The sequence below is a fragment of the Melanostigma gelatinosum genome (assembly GCF_949748355.1).
Source record: "Melanostigma gelatinosum genome assembly, chromosome: 20".
NCBI classification, from domain to species: Eukaryota; Metazoa; Chordata; class Actinopteri; order Perciformes; family Zoarcidae; genus Melanostigma; species Melanostigma gelatinosum.
The window spans coordinates 1906985-1931899 of NC_136653.1; the positions used below are offsets into that span (position 1 = coordinate 1906985).

General features: G+C 37.8%; 1 protein-coding gene across 1 annotated transcript in view; it reads left to right on the top strand.

Annotated features, from left to right (window-relative positions):
• Positions 1-24915, top strand: part of LOC306793999 (dual specificity calcium/calmodulin-dependent 3',5'-cyclic nucleotide phosphodiesterase 1A-like) — a 48267-nt gene that overhangs the window by 17386 nt on the left and 5966 nt on the right. Inside the window, exons 8-13 of the mRNA XM_079291845.1 lie at positions 14359-14499; positions 15451-15551; positions 15744-15872; positions 16415-16516; positions 20357-20477; positions 22336-22417. Of these exons, the coding sequence (XP_079147971.1) occupies positions 14359-14499; positions 15451-15551; positions 15744-15872; positions 16415-16516; positions 20357-20477; positions 22336-22417 (676 nt within the window). The remainder of the gene's footprint in view (positions 1-14358; positions 14500-15450; positions 15552-15743; positions 15873-16414; positions 16517-20356; positions 20478-22335; positions 22418-24915) is intronic.

Consider the following 24915-nt stretch of genomic DNA (forward strand, 5'->3'; position numbering starts at 1 on the left):
ACCATGACTTTACATTGTCGACCATGTCTTTATATTGTCTACCATCTCTTTATATTGTCTACCATGACTTTACATTGTCGACCATGTCTTTATATCGTCTACCATGTCTTTATATCGTCTACCATGTCTTTATATTGTCTACCATGTCTTTATATTGTCTACCATCTCTTTATATTTTCTACCATGTCTTTACATTATCTATCATGTCTTTATATTGTCTACCATGTCTTTATATTGTCTACCATGACTTTACATTGTCGACCATGTCTTTATATTGTCTACCATGTCTTTATATTGTCTACCATCTCTTTATATTGTCTACCATCTCTTTATATTGTCTACCATGTCTTTCTATTGTCGACCATGACTATACATTGTCTACCATGTCTTTATATTGTCTACCATGTCTTTACATTGTCTACCATGACTTTACATTGTCTACCATGACTTTACATTGTCTACCATGTCTTTACATTGTCTACCATGTCTTTATATTGTCTACCATCTCTTTATATTGTCTACCATGTCTTAACATTGTCTACCATGTCTTTATATTGTCTACCATCTCTTTACATTGTCTACCATGTCTTTACATTGTCTACCATGACTTTACATTGTCTACCATGTCTTTACATTGTATACCATGTCTTTATATCATCTACCATGTCTTTACATCGTCTACCATGACTTTACATTGTCTACCATGTCTTTATATTGTCTACCATGTCTTTATATTCTCTACCATCTCTTTATATTGTCTACCATGTCTTTCTATTGTCGACCATGACTATACATTGTCTACCATCTCTTTATATTGTCTACCATCTCTTTATATTGTCTACCATGACTTTACATTGTCGACCATGTCTTTATATTGTCTACCATCTCTTTATATTGTCTACCATGACTTTACATTGTCGACCATGTCTTTATATTGTCTACCATGTCTTTATATTGTCTACCATGTCTTTACATTGTCTACCATGTCTTTATATCGTCTACCATGTCTTTATATTGTCTACCATGTCTTTATATTGTCTACCATCTCTTTATATTTTCTACCATGTCTTTACATTATCTATCATGTCTTTATATTGTCTACCATGTCTTTATATTGTCTACCATGACTTTACATTGTCGACCATGTCTTTATATTGTCTACCATGTCTTTATGTTGTCTACCATGTCTTTATATTGTCTACCATCTCTTTATATTGTCTACCATGTCTTTATATTGTCTACCATAACTTTACATTGTCGACCATGTCTTTATATCGTCTACCATGTCTTTATATTGTCTACCATGTCTTTATATTGTCTACCATCTCTTTATATTGTCTACCATGTCTTTACATTATCTATCATGTCTTTATATTGTCTACCATGTCTTTATATTGTCTACCATGACTTTACATTGTCGACCATGTCTTTATATTTTCTACCATGTCTTTATGTTGTCTACCATGTCTTTATATTGTCTACCATCTCTTTATATTGTCTACCATCTCTTTATATTGTCTACCATGACTTTACATTGTCGACCATGTCTTTATATTGTCTACCATGTCTTTATATTGTCTACCATCTCTTTATATTGTCTACCATGTCTTTATATTGTCTACCATGACTTTACATTGTCTACCATGTCTTTATATTGTCTACCATCTCTTTATATTGTCTACCATTACTTTACATTGTCGACCATGTCTTTATATTGTCGACCATGTCTTTATATAGTCTACCATCTCTTTATATTGTCTACCATGTCTTTATATTGTCTACCATGACTTTACATTGTCGACCATGTCTTTATATTGTCTACCATGTCTTTACATTGTCTACCATCTCTTTATATTGTCTACCATGTCTTTATATTGTCTACCATGACTTTACATTGTCGACCATGTCTTTATATTGTCTACCATGTCTTTACATTGTCTACCATCTCTTTATATTGTCTACCATGACTTTACATTGCCGACCGTGTCTTTACATTGTCTACCATCTCTTTATATTGTCTACCATGTCTTTACATTGTCTACCATGTCTTTATATTGTCTACCATGTCTTTATATTGTCTACCATGTCTTTACATTGTCGACCATGTCTTTATATTGTCTACCATGTCTTTATGTTGTCTACCATGTCTTTATATTGTCTACCATGTCTTTATATTGTCTACCATCTCTTTATATTGTCTACCATGTCTTTATATTGTCTACCATGACTTTACATTGTCTACCATGTATTTACATTATCTACCATGTCTTTACATTATCTACCATGTCTTTATATTGTCTACCATGTCTTTATATTGTCTACCATGTCTTTATATTGTCTACCATCTCTTTATATTGTCTACCCTGACTTTACATTGTCGACCATGTCTTTAGATTGTCTACCATGTCTTTATATTGTCTACCATCTCTTTATATTGTCTACCATGTCTTTATATCGTCTACCATGTCTTTATATTCTCTACCATCTCTTTATATTTTCTACCATGTCTTTCTATTGTCGACCATGACTATACATTGTCTACCATCTCTTTATATTGTCTACCATGTCTTTACATTGTCTACCATGTCTTTATATTGTCGACCATGTCTTTATATTGTCTACCATCTCTTTATATTTTCTACCATGACTTTATGTTGTCTACCATGTCTTTATGTTGTCGACCATGTCTTTATATTGTCTACCATGACTTTACATTGTCGACCATGTCTTTACATTGTCGACCATGTCTTTATATTGTCTACCATGACTTTACATTGTCTACCATGTATTTATATTGTCTACCATGACTTTACATTGTCGACCATGTCTTTACATTGTCGACCATGTCTTTATATTGTCTACCATGACTTTACATTGTCTACCATGACTTTACATTGTCGACCATGTCTTTATATTGTCTACCATGTCTTTACATTGTCTACCATCTCTTTATATTGTCTACCATGTATTTATATTGTCTACCATGACTTTACATTGTCTACCATGACTTTACATTGTCGACCATGACTTTACATTGTCGACCATGTCTTTACATTGTCTACCATGTCTTTATATTGTCTACCATCTCTTTACATTGTCTACCATGACTTTACATTGTCGACCATGTCTTTATATTGTCGACCATGTCTTTATATTGTCTACCATGTCTTTATATTGTCTACCATCTCTTTATATTGTCTACCATCTCTTTACCTTGTCGACCATGTCTTTATATTGTCTACCATGTCTTTATATTGTCTACCATCTCTTTATATTGTCTACCATGTCTTTATATTGTCTACCATCTCTTTATATTGTCTACCATGTATTTATATTGTCTACCATGACTTTACATTGTCGACCATGTCTTTACATTGTCTACCATGTCTTTATATTGTCGACCATGTCTTTATATTGTCTACCATGACTTTACATTGTCTACCATGACTTTACATTGTCGACCATGTCTTTATATTGTCTACCATGTCTTTACATTGTCTACCATCTCTTTATGTTGTCTACCATCTCTTTATATTGTCTACCATGACTATACATTGTCTACCATCTCTTTATATTGTCTACCATGTCTTTATATCGTCTACCATGTCTTTATATTGTCTACCATGTCTTTATATTGTCTACCATCTCTTTATATTGTCTACCATGTCTTTACATTATCTATCATGTCTTTATATTGTCTCCCATGTCTTTATGTTGTCTACCATGTCTTTATATTGTCTACCATGACTTTACATTGTCTACCATGACTTTACATTGTCTACCATGACTTTATATTGTCTACCATCTCTTTATATTGTCTACCATGTCTTTATATTGTCTACCATGTCTTTACATCGTCTACCATGTCTTTATATCGTCTACCATGTCTTTACATCGTCTACCATGACTTTACATTGTCTACCATGTCTTTATATTGTCTACCATGTCTTTATATTCTCTACCATCTCTTTATATTTTCTACCATGTCTTTCTATTGTCTACCATGTCTTTATATTGTCTACCATGACTTTACATTGTCGACCATGTCTTTATATTGTCTACCATGTCTTTATGTTGTCTACCATGTCTTTATATTGTCTACCATGTCTTTATATTGTCTACCATCTCTTTATATTGTCTACCATGTCTTTATATTGTCTACCATGACTTTACATTGTCTACCATGTCTTTACATTATCTACCATGTCTTTACATTATCTACCATGTCTTTATATTGTCTACCATGTCTTTATATTGTCTACCATGTCTTTATATTGTCTACCATCTCTTTATATTGTCTACCCTGACTTTACATTGTCGACCATGTCTTTATATTGTCTACCATCTCTTTATATTGTCTACCCTGACTTTACATTGTCGACCATGTCTTTATATTGTCTACCATGTCTTTATATTGTCTACCATCTCTTTATATTGTCTACCATGTCTTTATATCGTCTACCATGTCTTTATATTCTCTACCATCTCTTTATATTTTCTACCATGTCTTTCTATTGTCGACCATGACTATACATTGTCTACCATCTCTTTATATTGTCTACCATGTCTTTACATTGTCTACCATGTCTTTATATTGTCGACCATGTCTTTATATTGTCTACCATCTCTTTATATTTTCTACCATGACTTTATGTTGTCTACTATGTCTTTATGTTGTCGACCATGTCTTTATATTGTCTACCATGACTTTACATTGTCGACCATGTCTTTACATTGTCGACCATGTCTTTATATTGTCTACCATGACTTTACATTGTCTACCATGTCTTTATATTGTCGACCATGTCTTTATATTGTCTACCATCTCTTTATATTTTCTACCATGACTTTATGTTGTCTACTATGTCTTTATGTTGTCGACCATGTCTTTATATTGTCTACCATGACTTTACATTGTCTACCATGTCTTTACATTATCTATCATGTCTTTATATTGTCTCCCATGTCTTTATGTTGTCTACCATGTCTTTATATTGTCTACCATGACTTTACATTGTCTACCATGACTTTACATTGTCTACCATGACTTTATATTGTCTACCATCTCTTTATATTGTCTACCATGTCTTTATATTGTCTACCATGTCTTTACATCGTCTACCATGTCTTTATATCGTCTACCATGTCTTTACATCGTCTACCATGACTTTACATTGTCTACCATGTCTTTATATTGTCTACCATGTCTTTATATTCTCTACCATCTCTTTATATTTTCTACCATGTCTTTCTATTGTCTACCATGTCTTTATATTGTCTACCATGACTTTACATTGTCGACCATGTCTTTATATTGTCTACCATGTCTTTATGTTGTCTACCATGTCTTTACACCTGGATCCCCTGTCCGCTGTCACTCTTCCTCTACGATAAATCATCAGCCGCATTCATCCCCTACAAGCAACACCAGCTCCCCCTGGCGGCATGGAGGATCTCCAGCCTCTAACGTAACTTCCACTCCACGACCCATGAACATTCCCGTGAGAATCACAGACTCGCGCTCACGCCCTAGTTATGGTCGGTTTCGAGGTGCTGCACGAGTGATCCGTCCTATTGCACATACCCCCAAAGCTTCCTGTGCTGATGACGACACAGTGTCTTCCCCCATCAAAATGTGTCTGATTAATGCACGCTCTATAACAAACAAGGCTCACATTTTAAATGACTTGTTCACAAGTCATAATTTGGCTTTTTTATTTCTGACCGAGACCTGGCAACAGAATATGGAATGCATCCATTTCAATGAACTCTGCCCTGTGGACTGTTCTTATGTTGGGACACCGCGTCTGACAGGCCGCGGTGGAGGCCTCGCCGTGGTCTGGAAGAATCAGTTTTCCTGCCACTTGGGGAGCACAGAATCCTATGCTACTTTTGAACTCCAGCTGACTAAAGTGGGCCGGCAAAAGCCGTTTTACTGTTTTTTAATTTACCGACCTCCAGGTCCTGCAGGTCAGTTTTTATCAGAATTCACAGACTTTCTGACCTCTATTATCAAGCTAGACAAAGTGCTTCTGGTTGGTGATTTTAATCTGCATGTCAATGATACCACAGACTGTATAGCTACTGAGTTTCTCAATATTACTGAATCTTTTAATTTCACGCAACATGTTTCTGGCGCCACTCACAGGGGTGGTCACACCTTGGACCTTGTGTTTTCTCTGGGTCTTGATATTGATAATACCCGTTGTGAGGACCTATTGATCAGTGACCATAAATGTATTTTCTTTGATCTTTCTGTCAATGCTGACCCCTTGTGTCTGAAACAAACATTCCACTCACGCATTATTACTCAGAGTACAGCTGATCAGTTCTCGATGCACTTCTGCTGTGACTTTTACACAAATCTCAATGATGTTGAACACTTGATACAGTCCTTTAATGAACATTGCACCACTTTGCTGGATAAAGTGGCACCTCTTAAGGAAAGGACACGGGCTGCCTATAACACTACTCCGTGGATGACAGAAGCTGTGTGCAGCGTGAGACAGAAGTGTCGCAGGGCAGAGCGACTCTGGAAAGCTACTGGGCTAGAAGTGCATCGTTTATATCTGAAAGACCTCAGAGTTTCTTTTAATACCACAGTAAAGGAAGCTAGAACTGCTTATTTTGCCAACCTAATCTCTTCTTCAAAGAAAAATCCCAAGATTCTGTTTGACACAATTAGAGGAATTGTTTCACCACCTGTCTCCACTGTACCATGCTATTCTGTTGACGATTGCAACAAATTCCTGATCTATTTTAATGATAAGGTAACAGGTATTAGGTCTGGCATTCAGCCTGGGATCTGTTCATCTACTTGTAGCTCCTCGCAATCTCCTGCTGTTATGGGCTCTTTCCAGCCTATCAGCCTTCAAGACCTGATGGACTTAATTAACAATACAAAGCCATCAACTTGCCCTCTGGATATAATTCCATCCTCTCTATTTAAGAACGTTCTGTTAACTATTGGCCCTGCAGTAACATCTATTGTCAATTCCTCATTGTCTACAGGAATTGTCCCTTCCTATTTCAAACATGCCACTATCCAGCCCATATTAAAGAAACCTAACTTAGATCCAGCTTTGCCCATGAACTACAGGCCCATATCAAAACTGCCTTTCCTGTCCAAACTTTTAGAGAAAGTGGTGGCCAAACAACTTACTGCTGCACTGGAGAGGCACAACATGTATGACAAGTTCCAGTCTGGGTTTCGTAAGCAACACTCTACTGAAACCGCTCTCCTGAGGGTTTCAAATGACATTCTCATGTGTGCTGATGCAGGTGACTGCTCTGTGTTAGTTCTTCTGGATCTCAGTTCTGCATTTGACACTGTAGACCATGACATCCTGATTAAGAGGCTACGTGATTGGGTGGGCATATCTGGCATAGCGTTAGACTGGTTTACATCTTACCTCAGTGACAGAAGTTTCAATGTCTCTGTGGGTGCTTTTGTGTCTGTTACCTCTCCACTGTCTTGTGGTGTACCGCAGGGCTCGGTTCTGGGGCCTCTGTTATTTTCACTTTATCTGTTACCTTTGGGACCGATCATAAAAAGCTATAATGTGTCCTATCACTTATATGCAGACGACATCCAACTTCATCTGTCATTCAAACCCAGCGAGGCATTCACATTAACTAGGCTCCTGGACTGTGTCAATGCCATCAGAGACTGGACGGCAGAAAACTGCCTGCAACTCAACGACTCTAAGACGGAGGTCCTAGTTATTGCTCCAGAGGAGTTTGTCCCCATGATCAGGCAGATTATTAGTCCTCTCTCCTCTGCTTCCCATTGCAACCTGCGCAATCTTGGGATTTTCTTTGATCGCTCCATGTCATTTGACCCTCATGTTAAGCAGCTGTCCAGGTCATGTTTCTTCCATCTAAGAAATATCAGTAAACTGAGATCTGTATTATCAACGCCTGAATTAGAAATGATCATACACACATTTATCTCCTCTCGCATTGACTACTGCAACTCACTTTTTACATCACTCAGTGTATCTGCTCTTAACCGTCTGCAGGTCATCCAAAATGCTGCCGCCAGATTACTCACCAGGACAAACCGACGGTCTCACATCACCCCCGTACTCCGATCTCTCCACTGGCTTCCTGTAGCATCTCGGATACACTTCAAAATTCTCACCATCACTTACAGAGCACTTCACGGTCAGGCTCCGACTTATGTAGCTGATCTACTTCGCCCCTATTCACCCGCCCGCACTCTCAGGTCAAATGCTCTAGGTCTTCTGTCAGTCCCACGCACACGATTTAAGACCCGTGGTGACCGAGCCTTTGAGGCAGTGGCCCCGAGGCTCTGGAATGCTCTGCCTGCAACTCTACGCCTCGCCGATACTGTGGATACTTTTAAAAGCCAGCTAAAAACCCACCTGTTTAGGCTGGCGTTTGTGTAAAAGTAAACCCATGTCCTAGACCTGCTCTTAACATTTGTTTTACATTTTTATTTTATTTTTATTTTATTCTTTAACATTTTTTATTCACTCTGTGTATGTAATTTATTGACCGTAGGGTCACATTGTGTTTTTTATGCTTTTAAATGTCTGCTCTGTTAAGCACTTTGTGATAGTACTGTCTGTGAAAAGCGCTATATAAATAAAATTCATTCATTCATTCATATATTGTCTACCATGTCTTTATATTGTCTACCATCTCTTTATATTGTCTACCATGTCTTTATATTGTCTACCATGACTTTACATTGTCTACCATGTCTTTACATTATCTACCATGTCTTTACATTATCTACCATGTCTTTATATTGTCTACCATGTCTTTATATTGTCTACCATGTCTTTATATTGTCTACCATCTCTTTATATTGTCTACCCTGACTTTACATTGTCGACCATGTCTTTATATTGTCTACCATCTCTTTATATTGTCTACCCTGACTTTACATTGTCGACCATGTCTTTATATTGTCTACCATGTCTTTATATTGTCTACCATCTCTTTATATTGTCTACCATGTCTTTATATCGTCTACCATGTCTTTATATTCTCTACCATCTCTTTATATTTTCTACCATGTCTTTCTATTGTCGACCATGACTATACATTGTCTACCATCTCTTTATATTGTCTACCATGTCTTTACATTGTCTACCATGTCTTTATATTGTCGACCATGTCTTTATATTGTCTACCATCTCTTTATATTTTCTACCATGACTTTATGTTGTCTACTATGTCTTTATGTTGTCGACCATGTCTTTATATTGTCTACCATGACTTTACATTGTCGACCATGTCTTTACATTGTCGACCATGTCTTTATATTGTCTACCATGACTTTACATTGTCTACCATGTATTTATATTGTCTACCATGACTTTACATTGTCGACCATGTCTTTACATTGTCGACCATGTCTTTATATTGTCTACCATGACTTTACATTGTCTACCATGACTTTACATTGTCGACCATGTCTTTATATTGTCTACCATGTCTTTACATTGTCTACCATCTCTTTATATTGTCTACCATGTATTTATATTGTCTACCATGACTTTACATTGTCTACCATGACTTTACATTGTCGACCATGTCTTTATATTGTCTACCATGTCTTTATATTGTCTACCATGTCTTTACATTGTCTACCATGTCTTTATATCGTCTACCATGTCTTTATATTGTCTACCATGTCTTTATATTGTCTACCATCTCTTTATATTGTCTACCATGTCTTTACATTATCTACCATGTCTTTATATCGTCTACCATGTCTTTATATTGTCTACCATGTCTTTATATTGTCTACCATGACTTTACATTGTCGACCATGTCTTTATATTGTCTACCATGTCTTTATGTTGTATACCATCTCTTTATATTGTCTACCATGTCTTTATATTGTCTACCATCTCTTTATATTGTCTACCATGTCTTTATATTGTCTACCATGACTTTACATTGTCGACCATGTCTTTACATTGTCTACCATGACTTTACATTGTCTACCATGACTTTACATTGTCGACCATGTCTTTATATTGTCTACCATGTCTTTACATTGTCTACCATCTCTTTATGTTGTCTACCATCTCTTTATATTGTCTACCATGACTATACATTGTCTACCATCTCTTTATATTGTCTACCATGTCTTTATATCGTCTACCATCTCTTTATATTGTCTACCATCTCTTTATATTGTCTACCATGACTTTACATTGTCGACCATGTCTTTATATTGTCTACCATGTCTTTATATTGTCTACCATCTCTTTATATTGTCTACCATGTCTTTATATTGTCTACCATCTCTTTATATTGTCTACCATGTATTTATATTGTCTACCATGACTTTACATTGTCGACCATGTCTTTACATTGTCTACCATGTCTTTATATTGTCGACCATGTCTTTATATTGTCTACCATGACTTTACATTGTCTACCATGACTTTACATTGTCGACCATGTCTTTATATTATCTACCATGTCTTTACATTGTCTACCATCTCTTTATGTTGTCTACCATCTCTTTATATTGTCTACCATGACTATACATTGTCTACCATCTCTTTATATTGTCTACCATGTCTTTATATCGTCTACCATGTCTTTATATTGTCTACCATCTCTTTATATTGTCTACCATGTCTTTACATTATCTATCATGTCTTTATATTGTCTACCATGTCTTTATGTTGTCTACCATGTCTTTATATTGTCTACCATGACTTTACATTGTCGACCATGTCTTTACATTGTCTACCATGTCTTTATATTGTCGACCATGTCTTTATATTGTCTACCATGACTTTACATTGTCGACCATGTCTTTACATTGTCTACCATGTCTTTATATTGTCGACCATGTCTTTATATTGTCTACCATCTCTTTACATTGTCTACCATGACTTTACATTGTCGACCATGTCTTTATATTGTCGACCATCTCTTTATATTGTCTACCATCTCTTTATATTGTCTACCATCTCTTTATATTGTCTACCATGTCTTTATATTGTCTACCATGTCTTTATATTGTCGACCATGTCTTTATATTGTCTACCATCTCTTTATATTGTCTACCATGTCTTTATATTGTCTACCATCTCTTTATATTGTCTACCATGTATTTATATTGTCTACCATGACTTTACATTGTCGACCATGTCTTTACATTGTCTACCATGTCTTTATATTGTCGACCATGTCTTTATATTGTCTACCATGACTTTACATTGTCTACCATGACTTTACATTGTCGACCATGTCTTTATATTGTCTACCATGTCTTTACATTGTCTACCATCTCTTTATGTTGTCTACCATCTCTTTATATTGTCTACCATGACTATACATTGTCTACCATCTCTTTATATTGTCTACCATGTCTTTATATCGTCTACCATGTCTTTATATTGTCTACCATGTCTTTATATTGTCTACCATCTCTTTATATTGTCTACCATGTCTTTACATTATCTATCATGTCTTTATATTGTCTACCATGTCTTTATGTTGTCTACCATGTCTTTATATTGTCTACCATGACTTTACATTGTCGACCATGTCTTTACATTGTCTACCATGTCTTTATATTGTCGACCATGTCTTTATATTGTCTACCATGACTTTACATTGTCGACCATGTCTTTACATTGTCTACCATGTCTTTATATTGTCGACCATGTCTTTATATTGTCTACCATCTCTTTACATTGTCTACCATGACTTTACATTGTCGACCATGTCTTTATATTGTCGACCATGTCTTTATATTGTCTACCATGTCTTTATATTGTCTACCATCTCTTTATATTGTCTACCATCTCTTTATATTGTCTACCATGTCTTTATATTGTCTACCATGTCTTTATATTGTCGACCATGTCTTTATATTGTCTAACATGTCTTTATATTGTCTACCATCTCTTTATATTGTCCACCATCTCTTTATATTGTCTACCATGACTTTACATTGTCGACCATGTCTTTATATTGTCTACCATGTCTTTATATTGTCTACCATCTCTTTATATTGTCTACCATGTCTTTATATTGTCTACCATGACTTTACATTGTCTACCATGTCTTTACATTATCTACCATGTCTTTACATTATCTACCATGTCTTTAAATTGTCTACCATGTCTTTACATTGTCTACCATGTCTTTATATTGTCGACCATGTCTTTATATTGTCTACCATCTCTTTATATTTTCTACCATGAGTTTATGTTGTCTACCATGTCTTTATGTTGTCGACCATGTCTTTATATTGTCTACCATGACTTTACATTGTCGACCATGTCTTTATATTGTCTACCATCTCTTTATATTGTCTACCATGTATTTATATTGTCTACCATGACTTTACATTGTCGACCATGTCTTTACATTGTCTACCATGTCTTTATATTGTCGACCATGTCTTTATATTGTCTACCATGACTTTACATTGTTTACCATGACTTTACATTGTCGACCATGTCTTTATATTGTCTACCATGTCTTTACATTGTCTACCATCTCTTTATGTTGTCTACCATCTCTTTATATTGTCTACCATGACTATACATTGTCTACCATCTCTTTATATTGTCTACCATGTCTTTATATCGTCTACCATGTCTTTATATTGTCTACCATGTCTTTATATTGTCTACCATGTCTTTATATTGTCTACCATGACTTTACATTGTTTACCATGACTTTACATTGTCGACCATGTCTTTATATTGTCTACCATGTCTTTACATTGTCTACCATGTCTTTCTATTGTCTACCATGACTATACATTGTCTACCATGACTTTACATTGTCGACCATGTCTTTATATTGTCTACCATCTCTTTATATTGTCTACCATGTCTTTACATTGTCTACCATGTCTTTATATTGTCTACCATGTCTTTACATTGTCTACCATGTCTTTACATTGTCTACCATGACTTTACATTGTCTACCATGACTTTACATTGTCTACCATGTCTTTACATTGTCTACCATGTCTTTATATTGTCTACCATCTCTTTATATTGTCTACCATGTCTTAACATTGTCTACCATGTCTTTATATTGTCTACCATGTCTTTACATTGTCTACCATGTATTTACATTGTCTACCATGACTTTATATTGTCTACCATCTCTTTATATTGTCTACCATGTCTTTATATTGTCTACCATGTCTTTACATCGTCTACCATGTCTTTATATCGTCTACCATGTCTTTACATCGTCTACCATGACTTTACATTGTCTACCATGTCTTTATATTGTCTACCATGTCTTTATATTCTCTACCATCTCTTTATATTTTCTACCATGTCTTTCTATTGTCGACCATGACTATACATTGTCTACCATCTCTTTATATTGTCTACCATGTCTTTACATTGTCTATCATGTCTTTATATTGTCTACCATGTCTTTATATTGTCTACCATCTCTTTATATTGTCTACCATGTCTTTACATTATCTACCATGTCTTGATATCGTCTACCATGTCTTTATATTGTCTACCATGTCTTTATATTGTCTACCATGACTTTACATTGTCGACCATGTCTTTATATTGTCTACCATGTCTTTATGTTGTATACCATGTCTTTATATTGTCTACCATGTCTTTATATTGTCTACCATCTCTTTATATTGTCTACCATGTCTTTATATTGTCTACCATGACTTTACATTGTCTACCATGTCTTTACATTATCTACCATGTCTTTACATTGTCTACCATGTCTTTATATTGTCTACCATGTCTTTATATTGTCTACCATGTCTTTATATTGTCTACCATGTCTTTATATTGTCTACCATCTCTTTATATTGTCTACCCTGACTTTACATTGTCGACCATGTCTTTATATTGTCTACCATGTCTTTATATTCTCTACCATCTCTTTATATTTTCTACCATGTCTTTATATTGTCTACCATGACATTACATTGTCTACCATGACTTTACATTGTCTACCATGTCTTTATATTGTTCTTTAACAATTGACGCTACGCATTAGTGATTTTTATTCCGCATGCATATCTGTGTTCCAGTTACGTGCACTTCTGGTTATATGCAATGCTAAATAGGTGGAGTACTTTTTTACGTCTCACTTTATGAAGTGAGGAAAGGTCAAATATGTTTGAAGTAATAAAATTGAATTCAGAAGACCTGTTGTTGTATTGCACCTTCTGTGAGCTTGAACGAGTCTGAATTGGAAATTCAGGTTTGTGAATAAATACATAGTTATGGCCTACACAATTGAGAATAACCTGGAGTTATCCTTCAAGGGGATGTGACCGTGGTCAACTCACATTAATACTGCAGTATTTGTCAGGGTACCTCATTGCTCCTTTTTCCTCTGTTGAAGGTCCCTATTTCTGCTCTCATATCTTTCGTGGACTCATTGGAGGTGGGCTACAGCAAACACAAGAATCCCTATCACAACCTGATGCATGCTGCTGATGTCACACAGACCATCCATTACCTGCTCCTCAAGACTGGCATGGTGGTATGTCTTGGGTTGTGTTGAAGCAAAATGCAATGCACTTCAGAAGTGAATGCAGATTTTCAGTGAATCTCACAAGTTGATCAGCACATAGAGCTTTTCATGATTCAAAACCCAATCGGGGCGGTATAAATGATACTTGATTGATGATAGGTCAAGTTTGAGCCAATAATAATGATGTAATAGCGATGTCTCTAGAGTTGTCTCAGCTTGGGCTATAAATGACAAACTGGAGGTTTAAGGGACTTTGGTTTGTTGTGACTTTTATTGGGTACAATGTGGGGTTGTTACAGCAAAGAAAGAACGACAGAAAGAAAGACCGTTCAGTGAAGCAGTGCAGTAAAGCAAGACACAACCATGGATTTAAGTCATCGTTCAAACCTAAATGAGACATCATCTCTGCTAACCAAGACTATTAAACCATTAAAGTAACTTGGGCCCCAGGTGACTTTTTAAAGTCCCTCCCCCAAGCGCAATCACAACTCAACTATTGCCCTGTCTAACCTGCCACACATCAGCCACGCCTAATTTGCATAAAAGAATGCATCAACAATCACTCATGACTGCAGTTTAGTGTTATGACTATGACATCGCCAAATACAAGTCATATAATCATCATAAAACCATACTGAAGCATACATGTACAATACAGACATTGCATTACCAAAAGGTAGATGGCTCATAGACTAGGGCTGTATTCAATGTCATTTCTTTACATTCATGCTTAGATTGAGGTTTACGAAGGAAGCTTTGAATGTCTGTCGTCATATTTAATTACATAATCACCCCAAAACATGATTTTCTATCACTGTGGTTTATATTTTTATAAACGCCAACTAATATGAATTAAAGCGGAATATACATAAGGTTAGTTTTTTCCTCTTCCTGTGAATTTGATCTTTATCTTTTTCTCACATTCCTCTGTGTTTGTCTGTCTGTCTGTCTGTCCCTCAGCACTGGCTAACTGAGTTGGAGATCTTTGCCATCATTTTTGCAGCTGCCATCCATGACTATGAACATACAGGGACCACCAATAACTTCCATACCCAGACCAGGTAATTCCCACTCAGCATCATTTTGTAGCATTTCAATCACTGCAGTCGCTGAGGACATTGAGGACAGTTTACAATAATTTTAAAATAATTAGCTTTGCCTCATACATTGATATTGTTATTATTATTATGATGATGATTATTGTTTCCATTTTAATCCAAAACATTTTGTAAGTAGCTGTGTGGGATTTGCAGGTCAGACACAGCCATGTTGTATAATGACCGAGCTGTTCTGGAGAACCACCACGTCAGTGCTGCATATCGCCTTCTACAGCACGATGATGAAATGAACATCCTTTCGAATCTCTCCAAAGATGACTGGAGGTAAGAGGAGACAGCTGAGCTGAACATGGCATCATTCTCACAGCTATATAATAATTCCTGCTCTTTGATCAGCATGAGAAATGTTGCTAACATTGTACAATACAACCCTCAATTTACAGTGTAATTCCACTGTAGGAATCAGTACATATTAAATACTGAAGACTTCCTACTGGTGCTTAAATGGAGCAGCAGCTGAAGAAACCCAGACTGTGGGAAACAGGGAGTAACAAATTGGAATTTTAGAGAAAAGGAGAATTAAATGATACTTTAAGTATTTTGCAAAAACTGGGTAACTTGGGGGCTAACCTGGAGTTGAATGGTTTGGAGGAGAGTTGCATCGATCTAGCACTGAATTGCTGTCAGGAACAGAGAAGGGTTTTCAAATTTGATAGCAACGAGATGAATACATCTCAGACTGTCTTCTGTGATGAAACTTTCCTCAGGCTTTATTTATGATTCATTTTAAAGGGAACATGAACGTTTGTGGCAATACATCCAATAGTTTTTGATATACAGTATGTTACTGTCATTCACTCTTTCAGAGAACTGCGGGCACTGGTAGTGGAGATGGTGTTGGCCACAGACATGTCCTGCCACTTCCAGCAGATCAAAGGCATGGAAAGCGTCCTGCAGCAACCTGAGGCGTGAGTAGTGGATTCACTCAAGTCATAAACCGGCCTCAGGTCCTTCACAATGCTGATGCTGACACTATCAAATCAGGACGCAAAGTTGGGAGACCACCATTATAATAATTTCAGATATCACTTGAGTGAAAATGTGTTGTGTTGTAACTTGTGAATTTCTTGGTCGTGGTGTTGTTTTAGCTGAATACAACCTGATTTAACTTGCACTGACTTTGTCCACTAGCTGAGTGAACATTGTCCTTGCCTGAGAAAAATGATTCTTTGGCCCCTACTAATTTTGCCTTGGCTATTTGTTTACATATAATCTATTATTAACACCATTAATAATTACTATATCAGTGCTTTAACCTCTACTTGTAAGTTTGGGATGAGAGTGGCTTTGGCAGGAGGCCTGAAGGGACGGCTGTCGGTGTTACAAATTGCAAGGTTATTTATTGTCATTGTACAACAGAGTTGTGAAACAAAAGGCTGTTTGTCGTCCCATTTTGCTATATGAGAAAAAAACATACACAAGCTATATTATATGTGGAGGGTGGATGTAAGGGTTTTACAGATCCAGTCTTAAACCACCCCAAACACTCACAGCTTCATCGGTGCCTAATCATTTTAAACATTTGTGATAATTACGGCAGCAGGGTGAACAGGTTGTGACTGGGAGGGTATTGCCTTTTAATATCCTTTTGTACTCTTTACAGGTACATTTGATTTCGTTTGTTTCCTCTTTTATTTTGAAATTCCCTGCCTCTTGTGTCCTGTGGTTTGACTTCCTGTCTTTGTGGTTTTCCCTCCTTTTTTTCTGTGATGGCCTGTGTTGTATTAGTCTCATCAGCATTTCTCTTCAATCAGCATTCACCTGTGTCTTATTGTCTAACTAGTTTCTTGTGTGTTTATAGTCCTCTCTTTTTTCTGCTGGTTGTCAGTTACTGACTTTTGGACTCACCTGCCGAGGAAGTTATATAAAGGCGTTGCACAGATTGTTTGGATTGACAATTTTTCATCAATGCTAATGTTGTATTTTTTTTTTGCGAAACAACAGCTGATCCATGAAAAATATATAACAAAAAATGATTGGTTATTGGATCTTGCTAACAGGTCGCAGTGGTCCATGCTTTACCAGTGCAGAGAGGGAGGGGGGACTTTTGATTTATCCAGTTAATTCAAGCACGAGTTGCAGTGTGCACCAGCGACCACCAGATAGCACATGTGAGCAGTCCAGACACAGTGATGTGAGCGAGTGAAAGCTGAGCCTTGCATTTCTGCTCCTCATAAAGCACAATAACCATTTTAATGTAACATAGAGGAACTTAGCGTGGAGTCAACCCTGTTTCCAAAAGTCATCAATTTCCATTAATGTATTCCTTTATAATTCCCATATCCCCACTGAGTAAAACAGCAAGATTTCCACACACCGGATCAGAATGGCACTACAACATGAAGTTTCTAATGTTTTTCATTAAAACAAGAAGTTTTTCACGTTATAACATATTTAAGATTATCCTGTTTTGTTTTCAATGACTGAAAGGAAACCGATATGCCTCAATGTAGATTTATTCATGATCTTAAGTCTCTATTAAATCATGTTGCTCATCACATCTACCTGTAGGCTTTTCGTGGAGCTGAGTGAACTTGTATCACTGTTGTCAGTGTTAAAACAGCTGGAATACCGGCGTGAAGTGGTCAAAGGAGCGGCTGTAAAATGGTGGATAAACACATTTCATTTCCTATATTCTTTACAACAAAACTCCCCCGTTATTTAAAAGCTTATGGTATTGGGAAATGTTGAGTTTTCACCAGCAGCAACTTAACATGACTCCTATAGAGCTGCAATTGTAACAGAATCACAAAGTTACAGCTATTTTATAATTAAATTATTTCATAAATATACATGTATTGTAAATAAATACATGCATATTTTCCCATTAGCTTATTATCTTATTGCACAGCTACTGTCTTCCTCAGTTGCTCTGCTTCCAGTGCAGCAAGTAGAGCTTTTATCCAATCAGATTTCACCTCTGTGTCTCTAGGTTAAAAAAAAGAAACTTGTATTAGTAAGAGTTAAAGTTTAAAGATATGTAAGAAGTTTTTACGTGACATTACATTTTTAGCGTTTTGCCATGTTGGGCGGTGACAATCCCAATATCTGCTGCCTCTGTCGAGCGGACATTTTGAGCCCTCAAATGCATTAAAACGTATTCAAGAAATACAACTGGGGAGGCTCGACTGTCATCACTGGCATGGCCATGAATCGAGGACCTCTTACTGGAACTGAACCCATGTACTGTACAACCGTGTCATTGAACCCTTTGTAAACAAAGAAAGGAGGATGGACTTTGTCTTTAAATAGTGAACAGCAGCTTTGGTAAGTGAACTGCTTTTGTGTTTTTACATCTGCAGTAGCGTTACTACTGTGTTTATGTTTCTATCGTGACATTTGTATGATATGGTTAATATTGTTCCCTCTGATGTGAACAATATTTAAATGGTGCTCTTGAGTGAGCGGTGGAATGCGTGTTTTAGCGCCGCAGCTTTGCTGGATTGTGCAGAGGCCTGTTGAATCGTGTTATTTGGGTTTTATGTTATTCTACCTGCTTTGTTGTCATATACATGTGACTGGTTATTGTCATTGTGTTAATTATATTGATTTTGAGTACATGCATTGTCCGTTAATGACGAAGCATCCCGCCATGCTGGCATCATAATGAGGCACTGAAGGCCCAGGTATAAAACACACGGCCCGCCACTGCAGAAACTAAAGTTTAAACCACAGATTTTCAGTAAGAAACTTCAAAAGTACTGAGAGCTGAACTTCCCTGGGAGCCTAATGGAAATGCAAATCTGTATATTCTGTAATAAATCCAAACGTTCATCTTTAGGAGTGACATTTGCACTGAGGAAATTGCAGAGACGAGGAGCGCCGTGTGTGTGTGTGAGAGAGATTGAATGTAGTCTATTGCATGCAAAGTTTCTGTAAATCATGAATTATAAGAATATGAATGTCAATGTTATGAATGAAGTTTCGAAGCCTGGATCCATTCAGTACAGGCTTAATACACTGTAAAAAGAAACACTGTTTAGGTAGTCCAACGTCATATGCTTCTTTTTTTCCCATGTTGTACACAGTATTGAATCAGCCAAATGTGAAGATAGAAATGCTAACATTTCTAAGACTATTCTTGAACGTAAAGGGCAGAGGGATGGATAGGAAGGGGAGACAACATGCAGTAAAGAGCCACAGGTTGGATTTGACCACCCAGCAGTAAAAGGGTCTACCACGGGCGACTGTGGTGTAGTGGTAGAGTCCTTGGGGGTTAAGTGTCTGAACTTAATTGCTCCCGTAGCTGTGCCTGCGGTGTGTATGAATGTTCGAGTTCTGATGGGCAGGTATATGAATGGCTGACTGATGACATGTTGTGTTCGGAAGACTAGAAATGCGCTATACAAGTACAGTCCATTTACACAGGCACTAGCTGCTTGAGCGCCATATAATGCCTGCTTTTTAGTGCACTTAACAATGTCAGGACTTTGAAAAAATAGATGAATTGAGCAGTAGTTGCACACCTAGGTACAAAACAAGAAACATACATCCGCTCAAATACACGCAGGTACACGTTGTCTGTTCTTACCGGTACCACAGTGCTGTTTATTAAATGTCAGATATATCATGAACAAACTTGCGGAATATTATCTCAAACAAATAAAGGTCTTTCGAGTTACAGTCACTGTTAATATAACAACACAAGAATATTTCCATAATGTACATGAGCCACTCAAGCAAGTACTTCTGTTTAGCAGTTGCACAGCAGCATGTTGTGTCCTTGACTGACTGGACTGTACTTGCAGGATTGACAAACCAAAGGCCTTATCCCTGCTGCTGCACACTGCTGACATCAGCCACCCTGCCAAACACTGGGACCTCCATCATCGCTGGACTACATCCCTTCTGGAGGAGTTCTTCAGACAGGTAACGCCCTAAAAACATGCCACCTACTTCTTGCGTTACTATCAATGAAGCAATATTCGTGGGTTAGCAAGCAAACTGTGTTTCAACGTTACTCAGGCTTCCTATTATCACAACACTGGCTGACTTTTAATCGATGAGCTGGCTTTAATTTGTGATATATGATAATTTGCTCTGCAACAAGGATTAGGCCTACATTAAAAGGGGGGGGGAATAATTTATACCACAACCAGATGAGTGCTCTGGGTGTTAATAAAATGTTTCTGACATCAGACATCATCAATATGTATTTCATAGGCAAAACTGGCCTGATTTGCAGTCTCCGCGTAGCTCGACTCCGCCCACATTGAGCAGCTCTCCCAGTCTTTCCTTTCTAGTTTTTGCATTTTGGTAGATCTTCAGTAATATAATATATAGTAACCGCACAACGAGAGTATATTAACATATTTGCTACAACATTCGTCGGGTGTTTGTTTTGTGCTATACATCTCAAACATTGATACAAGCTACTCATATTTGTGTTCAGCGAGAACAGTGATTCGAAAATCGATGTGTAATTACTGTTGCTATTTTGGGACTCTCCATAATAACACACTAAGGTGTCTCTATAAGTCCAAAGAAATATGCGTAGACATAAAAATGCATGATAATTAAAAACGTATAAAATAAACAACCGACATTTAATTCTATAATTGTATATACTCTGTGTATTTTGCACCCATAGACTCAAAGAGACGCTAACTATAAGCCTTGTCAATAAGCCTACTCTTATATGTGGTGAGTGTGTCTGTCCCCTGGACTGAAACTGGAAGCTGGTTCCACAGAAGAGGAGCTTGATAACTGAAGGTTCTGACTCCTGTTCTACTTTTTGAGAAACCACAAGTGACCCTGCATTGTGGGAGATCAGCTCTCAAGTACAATAAGCTCCTTAAGATATGATGGTAACAATAGCCATGTTAATTGTTTACATTCATTATGATAATGTTCAGAGTTTTTTTGATTGTAAATGAGGCATGAGGTAGTTGGACGTGGTCTGCAATTGCAACAAAGCGCTGCGCTCCTCTGCCGAGCACTTTCTCATGGACTCGTCCTCCAGTAGCAGGTAGGCAGTGCTCGTTGTTGTGTTTTGGGGGAGTGTCTTTGGAGGGAGGCCTGTAGGGAGGGGCTGAGATGGCCGTGTGAATCAACAATACATGTTCAGAGTCGGAATAAATAAAGAGAAAAAGGCCTACATTGAAGCAACACAGAAAATCAAAGGTCAAATCGATCAGATAAATATTTGTCTAGGTTCACTGCTCAAGCAGCCACATTTGTCCAGATAAGATTTCATCAGCCACCAATTAGCTGATGTACAAAATGAGGCTGGTACTAATGTCTGGTCAGATTATCGGTGCAGGAGTTGTTTTTTAAAACATACTATACTACTGCACTGGTCCAAGCTATTACAAAGTGAGCTATGCATGCCGGTCTCACATGGTCACTTAGTCTGCAATAGTCAGCATTTCATTACGATTTTTGAAGATGTAACTTCCATTTTATGGAACATTTACTTTAGTTTCCATTTCTTCAGCTCTACGTCAACCTCAGAAATAAACGTGGGTGGCATCAAACCTTTGGCTCTGCCCATGAGTCACGGCCCGAAATCCACAATGACAGGCTTCTATACATAGAAGACGTTATCTTATCAAGTCTTATTCTGCTGTTCAAATGCAACTCAACATTATATTTACAAATGACATAATAATATAAGATGGTTGAATAAGTAAACGAAGATGATGAAATTATGTGTAAGTGAGCCTGCCCAAGTGTCCCTGAGTGTCCCTGTGCTGACAGTACCTTGTGATGCTGCATTTGTTTTCAGGGTGATAAAGAAGCAGAGCTGGGTCTACCTTTCTCCCCTCTCTGTGACCGCAAATCCACCATGGTGGCACAGTCTCAGATTGGTAAGGTCTACAAAGGACACCACAAACCCAGTTAATTCATACGTAGTTGTCAGGGGTCATTGTCTTTGTTCTTTAGTATTTTCACGAACAGTCCTGTCCAGCGGACTATCTTCTCTGTTATGAAAACCGTTGTTTTACTGTGTCTCGAGATTTGATCCGGCATTTTGTTCCGTTTTGTGGATTGGGGGTCATGACCATAACAATCATGCAAACAAAACCTGGTGTGTATTCATTCATTTGAGCTCTGGTAAGTTGTTATGTTTATATAGTGGACGAACAAACTGGTGAAACTAAAGATTAGTCTGTCACCTGAGGTGAGGAAGAGAGGTAGAAACTGCTCAGGGCTTCGACATCAATCCAGGGATTAGTAGATCTGGATCTGATTGCTGAGTGGAGGAAGGAAAAGGCAGGTTTTTAACAGACAAGCACCTCAGTGAAAAACAAGCCTTCATTTAATCTGAGCTACCTGTGGTGATCCCAATGGTGGTGCGACCAGTGATACCAGGACAACCACTTCTCCCTGAATGTCGCCAAGACCAAGAGGTCATTGTGGATTACAAGAAATAGGGGTGGGACTGACCCCCCATTCATTTGGCCTGAGGCCCCAAATGTTCAGGGACTTCTCCTGGGGCACGACAGAGAGCTTCCTGACATGTTGTTTTGTCACCTGGTAAGGCAGCTGCACCAGCATGGACCGTAACGCTGCAGAGGCCAGCTCACATCCAGCACATCCCTGGAGCAGTTTCCTGAGTGTCATTTAGGAGTCACCCACCAAACCAAACAACAAACTGTCCACCAAAGGGATGTCCTTAATGTCGGCGACCTGGTAACATGTCTCGAGCAAAGCACAGTACTTTTTCTGTTGACAGGTGCAAAAAAAAAACCAGAAAAGTCCTCATGTACCTCTGCTGATGTTTATACTAGATTCCTTCTGGAACATGTGTGGTTTGAAGTTTTTGGTTTTGAAGCAATGTTGCCAACTTTATTCCAATGGAAGTAGCTAGCAGTAGCTCCAAAAAGTTGCCAGATGACTTCATCTGTACCCAGTGGTGGCTGGTGGAAAATGTTCTAGGTAGGGCCATCCTATCAATTTCAGCAAACATCCCAGTATGATTTAATGCTAAAAAATGTAAGTAAACATGCATTATTACTTGGCAGTTAAATATTTAACATGTATTCCAACACGAAAACAATCAGTAAATAACACTTATATAATATAATATAATATAACATGTTTATTTATTGAGATGTCCTATGGACCTTGTTATAGGAGGTAAAGATCAGGAGAAGTAAACATGAAGTGTAATTATGAATACTGATGTTAAATTAAGCTATGATGAGTTTTCACTGTTAATTTAACATCTCGATTACATGTTGATGCCTCCATGACCAAGTTAAGCAGATGAGACTGAGGACAACTATGTAGAAGAAAAGATGTTCACTTTGTCTAATCTGTAGCTTGACAGAGTTCTCATGTGTGTCCTGGTGTTCTCATGTTTCCTTACCTCCTCATCCCTCACTCCCTACCCTGGTGTTCTCATGTTTCCTTACCTCCTCATGCCTCACTCCCTACCCTGGTGTTCTCATGTTTCCTTACCTCCTCATGCCTCACTCCCTACCCTGGTGTTCTCATGTTTCCTTACCTCCTCATGCCTCACTCCCTACCCTGGTGTTCTCATGTTTCCTTACCTCCTCATCCCTCACTCCTGTAACTGTCCGTGCTGGATCTGTCCCTGTTGTTTTAAAAAGCTAAATAAATTATTAGCATGATGTCATCCAGCTAGCCAAACCTGTCTGGTGTTCAGCTAGTACAGAAGCTTCGCATGTACTGCTTCCCTTTCCCGCGAGTCTGCTGTCTGATTGTGAGGTCAGGCTGATCTGATATCAGCTCTTTGGCTGCAGAATCTCCTCAAAGTTCTCCTCTCAAACGGGTCTTGGAGGAGTAGTGCTCGCGCTGGCGCGGGCGCCTGTAGAGACTTCTCCTGACGAGAACGCGCAGCGAGGGGGGCCTGATCGTTCTGGCCCCAAGCTGAATCTATTTGAGGGCGCTGATTGGCTAAATTGTATGTCACTCATTTATATCTTGAATCAGCAATTGGCTAAACTGCTTCATAGACCCGCCTCTTTTGGGCCAAAACGATCAGGCCCCCCAAGCTGCGCGTTCTCAGAGTGTCGTGCACACAGACAGAGAGCACGAGCAGAGAGCACACAGGGGGAGAGCACGAGCAGGAAAAGCATATATTTTGCGCAGATATCATATTTTACACACATTACTGGGTACATTCCATAGTTCAAAAACACAAACATTGACAATTTGTATAATTTATGATTATTATCATTTTATTATTTTATTATTTTTTTGTGTGGCTGATGGTGGGGCCATGCCCCATGGCCCTCTATTGACCTGCCGCCACTGTTTGTACCGTATATTTGTTTACATTAAGTATTGTATGTCGGGCAAAATGTCGGTTTCTTTGTTTGTAATCTGTGAAGTGTTC